This window comes from Rhinatrema bivittatum, chromosome 5 (assembly GCF_901001135.1).
Source record: "Rhinatrema bivittatum chromosome 5, aRhiBiv1.1, whole genome shotgun sequence".
NCBI classification, from domain to species: domain Eukaryota; kingdom Metazoa; phylum Chordata; class Amphibia; order Gymnophiona; family Rhinatrematidae; genus Rhinatrema; species Rhinatrema bivittatum.
In genome coordinates, this window is record NC_042619.1 from 36,577,420 (window position 1) to 36,583,279 (window position 5,860).

General features: G+C 48.0%; 1 protein-coding gene across 1 annotated transcript; it reads right to left on the reverse strand.

Annotated features, from left to right (window-relative positions):
* Positions 1-1,146: 1,146 nt before the first annotated feature.
* On the reverse strand, positions 1,147-4,070 carry FAM181B (family with sequence similarity 181 member B). Its single transcript, XM_029602210.1, has one exon. The coding sequence runs from the start codon at positions 3,954-3,956 to the stop codon at positions 2,913-2,915; it is 1,044 nt and encodes a 347-aa protein (XP_029458070.1). The 5' UTR covers positions 3,957-4,070; the 3' UTR covers positions 1,147-2,912.
* Between the last annotated feature and the right edge of the window lie 1,790 nt (positions 4,071-5,860).

The window sequence follows — 5,860 nt, forward strand, 5'->3', positions numbered from 1 at the left end:
TGACTTTTACAGACATCAGGGGGGAAAAGCACAGGACTGCGTCTGCTACCAAATGCAAAAGCAAAGGACGTTCAAGCAGCATTGTCTGAATTATCAAGAAAGCTGCTCGCCCCGTAAAAATGTTGCTAGCAGTAATTTTGTTATGAGTTTGGCAGTGGCTTGGTTTTGATTGTTAATATCACTACGCTTAATGTAAGGCTTGGGGATGGCATGCAGAGCGGAAGTTATTAGAATAAGAATCTTGCTGGGCAGACTGGATGGACCTTTTGGTCCTTTTCTGCTGTCATTTCTACGTTACTATATAAAATCATATGAAGGGCACATTTGTTAATGTTTTATAAGACAAAAAAAACAAAGAAAGAATCTGAGATGTAGATATCTAATTTCTTTTATTAAGGAGATACAGTTCCTTTTTAACAAAATCTAAAAAGGATCTATTAAGTTGCCAATAGGAAGACACGGACTCCTTAAAGTTACCAAGACATAGTGAATAAAACACACGGAAAGTACTCTCCCGTTCTAAGGGATCCTTTTACCCCCTCCAGTAATTGTTGCTGAAATTCAAACTGTTTTTTTTGTACATGGTTTCAGAGAGGGAAAAGCAGCATGTGCAATGTGATGCACAGATCTCTCTCTCTCTCTCTCTGCATTAAACGTGTGCAAAACTGCAAATAAAAAAATTTCCCTCTTCTTAAAAGGAAAAAAAAAAAAGAGAAAGAGCGAGCTAGCTTCCCAGGCCCAGCAGATGGCAGTGTTTATCCTGAAAATGACAAGGGGGTCTTGGTTGCATAGTAGTTGTAAAGTTTGGTATGTGGCAGTGGGTGTAGGGGGTTAGGAGTATTTTTCACAGCTTAATAAACCATGCTCCCTGACTGTTATTTGTACTGCGTTGGACTGCAAACAGCAAGTGCATTGCTTGCAAAATACATCTAATAGCCAAAAATACTGTGTACTGATCTTCACAAAGAAGCTTTTCGTTTTCTCTACATTAAGAACCGGGTTTCCCCCCCCCCCTGTGCTGCATCGTCTTATCGAGCGTGGCATGCATGCTTATCAATACCATAACTTGTCGTTACTGCCCCCTTAGGCACGCACAAAAGGCCTGAAATAAGGAGTTAGCCGGGCACGCTTGCTTATCAAAGAAGATACTCTTAAAATGGTTTTAATTTATTAAAACGATGGCAATTAGCCTCCATAATTACATACATTCTGCATTTGAGCCCAATGCATTGCAACACAGTAGGTGTTTCAAAAAGTTTATACTGGCATAAAGAAAAAAAAAATACAGAACTGACAAGTTTAACTGTACTGATAAAATAAATGGTAACGTGGAAAGAAATTCTCTCATTGTAAACATGAACTTGCTTGCAAAAGTTAGACCCTCACCCTCCAACCATCTTCTATTCATATCACAATATACATATATATATACATATATATAATACACTGTATCAAAATACCACTAATAGTAGTTATATTACAAAAGGAGTTTGATTTGTCTCATTTATGTTCTCAGGCTGGACTAACTGTCCGTTGTTCAATATACAGCTTTTATCTCACTTTAATGACCCCAGCACAGACATCTTTAAAAAGTGCATCTGCCCAACACTGTTCTATTTTTTTTTTTAAGCAAATTAAATCCTAGTCACAAACAATCAACTAACAGACATATAATGATTTGATCTTCAAAATGTTAAAGGTCTAGTGCTGAGATATTCTGCCTGGACCGTAAGCCTCAGAAGACACTGATACCACGCGTTTCCTAAAGCAAACCAAGGGAAGAACCCCCTATCCCAAGAGCGTGATCGGATACCAAAACAGACTGAGAATACTGTTACACCCAAGATTTTAGCATTCCTTGTTCATCTTAACTTCGTTTTAAAGCACTCTTACGCCCTTCCTCAAAGTGTACCCGGGGTCCCACAAGTAAATGCGTTGATCTGCTGCGGCTCAACATCCCAGCAAAACAAAACAAGGCAGAGTTTAAAATAAGGCGGGCTTGGCTTGCCTTTAAAATTCTGATGGCAGAAACTTGCAGAACTAGAAAACGGAAGACATGGCAGGAGGTTTTGCCCTACGGATGGGAGGGATGCACCCAGATGCGAGAATGAGGAGAGGGACTAGTATTCTTCACCCTCACCCAACTGTAAGTAATTATATTCTTCTAGCAGCTGGAGTATAGGGAAGCAAGCAAATCTTACAAACCAAAGACCGACTTGGATGAGGATAAGGAACAAGCCAGCAGCGATTTTCCCTATTATAGCTGATTAATATAAGCCACTAGTCTCTTAGTTCATTTCCAGAATTTAAAAAAAAAGACACAACAAGAAAGCTGCCTAAAATAAATCATTTGCTTGGACTCACACAAAACAACGTCTGATTGCTTTCCACAAAACCCCAAGCGGTTTTTGATGAAAACATGCCATAGTCTGTTCCGTCTATTACCATTATTAAGCATGGCGGATATTTCATGAAAAACAAATTACATTTACAGGCCCCAAATCCGATACACATACTTAATATTTTGTTTTGTTATATCGACCCCTGCTTAACTCTACTGCAAAGATACTGCCATGCCTCTGTAGAATATATAGATTTTGTCAGTTTCAAAATGTGATTACAATTTCTCTCCACTGCTTGAATAAAGCAGCCCGTAGGAAAAGCAACAGCTAAACAACTGGCAGCAAAGAAGTTAAACATGTAATGGACAGTAACCCCACTCATCCAGAAAAGAAAAAAAAATAGCCTTGCATCATGTGTTGCTTACGGTATAGAAACCAAAAATGATCCTCTCAACCCCCACCCCCAAAAAAAAATTATTGCAAAAAAAAAAAAAATAAAAGGCCGATTTTGTTGCAACGCAGAAGTCATCAATCCTGGCCATGTCACCCAGTTTGTCACTTCCTGGAGCCCTACAGGGCAGGATAGGCAGCCCGGCTGTATCCCGCGTTATAGTCGTAGGGCATGGGAGGGAGGGAGCAGTCAGGGAAGAAAGGGGCGAAGGAAGCGTCCTGGGCCGCCGGGGATGCGATGGCCGAGTCCGAGCTGCCGTAGGGGGCGGCGGCGGGCAGCAGGAGGCCCCGCGGGCTTTCGTCCAGGGCCAGGCCGTAGGCTCCCATGGCGGGGGGCTTCTTGACCAGGCTGCTGCCGCCGCCTCCGCCGCAGGGGCTCCAGGGATCGGGGCAGAGGAGCGCCCCCAGGAGGTGGTGGTGCTGCGGCGGCGGCGGCGGCTGGTAGAGGGCGTGCTCGGCGCCCGGGTCCTGCTGGATGCGCACCGAGGCGCCCGGGAAGAGCTCCTGCTCCGAGATCAGGTGGCCGTAGTCGGGCCCCAGCAGCTCGAAGAACTCCACCGCCTCCGGGCCGCCCTTCTCCAGCTCGCCCGGCGCGGGGCTGAGGCGCGGGGCGGGCTCGGTGAAGAAGGAGGGGGGCAGGTTGCGGTTCCGGAGCGGCACCTTGCCGCCCCCGCCGCCCCCGATCTCCTGGGCGCCGTCGAAGAGGGCGGCCAGGCTCTTGCTCTGCAGGCTGGCGTGCTGCTGCTGCTGGTGGTGGTGGGGGGCGGCCTCCCTGCGGGGGGGCGGCCGGCAGCAGGGGGCAGCGGAGCCCGGGCTGCCGCGGGGGGGCGAGGGCAGCTGCCGCTTGGGGGCCTCCTGGCCGCCGCCCCCGATCATGCCCGTGCAGCGCTTGATCTGCTTCTGCAGGTACTTGCGGTGGTTCACCTTCCGCTTGGACTTGGCCGGCTTGTCCAGGGCCAGCTTGATGTTGCTGGAGGCCAGGTCGATGAAGCTGAGCAGGTCGCGGGTGGCTTCCCTGAAGTCCCCCCCTTCCTCCTCCTCCGCCGCCGCCCCCGGCGGAGCCCCGTCGCCGGCCGTCTCCGTGCCGTAGCCCGCGGGCGCCGCCGGGCCGGGGAAGCAGAAGGGGGCGAAGCGGGGGCTCATGATCGTGGCTTGCACAGCCATCGGCCTTTTACCCTTCTTTTTCGCACGGCCCGCCCGGGGGCGCCTGCTACTCGCCTTGCGGGGCTGCGGGTCGGGATCGCATGTTCCGGGGCTGCGCTGCAAGCCCTCGCTCTGTCTGCCTGGGCTACAAAAGGGCTGGGAGGAGCCCAACCCGAGGGCAGGCTCCTCCCCCCTCTCTCCTTAACCCTTTCTGGCCACGGCCGGGAGAGTTTAGGGACTTCTCAGCCCTGCCGCCAGCACTTTAAATCCCTTTGGCATCTATCCTGTGCGCCAGCAAGCGGGGGTTGTTTATTTCTGGGATTTGTCCCTTTATCTCCTTTTGTGACATCAAAAGCGGTTACGTTTTGGCTTTCTTCTTCTGTCTGTGCCACCTGGAAAGCGGAGGAAGGGGTGGCCGGAACTGGGACATGGGGGGTGGGGGGTGGGGGGGGAGTTTCAATTTAATAGGGAGTTATCATGTTCAAATAACCCTCGGTAAAAACCTACACGAAAATTGCTCAATTTTCAGCGCAGACTTGCTTTGAAAATTAACCCACCAAAAACTACCGGTACGAGTTATGCATTTTATTTAGTGCGGGCAGGGATGATAACTTTAAATCAAGAGCACCTATGTATCAATATATGCACGCATGTGGCCGCAAGCACACCTGTGCATGAATTGCATATCGTCCAGGTAATTGTGCATACATTATGTAAAATGTGCCTGTGTGCACATTTGTGTGCTCCTAATTTTAAGCATTCACACAAGGAAATGTTATTCCCGTATTTTCCTCGCACGTTTTTACACACGCAAGTGAGCACATTTTATAACAGGTGCCCCACCTGAAGGAAATTCCCAGTTTTACCAATTAATCAATTAGTAGACCCTTTCCTCCAGCCTCGAAAAATAGCCCCCCCCCCCCCCTTCCCCAGCCTGCATTCCTCATCTTGGCAGTATTTGGTTATAAAGATTTTTATTCTCATTTACACCCGATAAATAACAGAAGAAAATACGCGCAAGTAACAGACACACACGAGCTGCAGTCGCAGATTATAAAATAGCAATTTATGCTCTTAAATGTTAGCATCACCTTGGAGCCTGACCTGCCCTAGCCCACCCCATTTTTACACAGCAACTCTATTCATGCACCAATATGTGCAAGGTTTATAAAATAGCACTCACGCGAACATGCGCTATTATTTGTGCGCACATCTCTTTTCAAATTCACCTCATATCTTTCCGGAAAATTTGCGCGCACTGCCAGATTTTATAAAAGGACTCACGGAAATCCAAGCCCTCAACCCCCTACCCCCAGGAACACCCCCACTCGTTAAATTTACATGCGGACATAAGTTTTTACCTGCATTTCACACCAGCAGGTTTGTAAATGGCCATGTCTGTGACTGAAATGCGGGTTTTCTTAGCAGACATTTTATTTCTTGTCTTACTTATCCTCTCAGTTACTTCCTTAGAACAATTAATTGCAGTTGATGAGATATGGTGGGTAAATCCTCGCTAAACCTCCTGCTGTTTCACAGAGGGGAGGCTGATATTCAAGCAGCCCACCTAGGGCTAAAGCCTGCAGATACTTTGCGCCCACCTTAGCCCAGATTTTTAAAGTAGACTTAGGCTGGTGGTCCCAGTAGGTGCGCAGGCACGCGCGCAGAAAGATACACCCTCCTCCAAGATTTTTGAAAATGAAAAGTACGCACGTTAATCCTTTCCCAGCTCTGACTCCATCTTGGTTTCTCCCCACCTCCCCAGGTTGCCTCTTGCGAGTGAGGAAAAGTATGCACTAGAGAGGGCCCTAGGGGTGAAAGTGTCTGGTGATTTGAAGGCAGCAAAGCAGGTGACAAGGCGATAGCTAAAGCCAGAAGAATGCTGGGCTGCATAGACAGAGGAATAATCATCAGTAAGAAAAATG

Coding starts and splice junctions, on each gene's coding strand:
- FAM181B (XM_029602210.1), bottom strand. CDS start 3,956: ATGGCTGTGCAAGCCACGATCATGAGCCCCCGCTTCGCCCCCTTCTGC.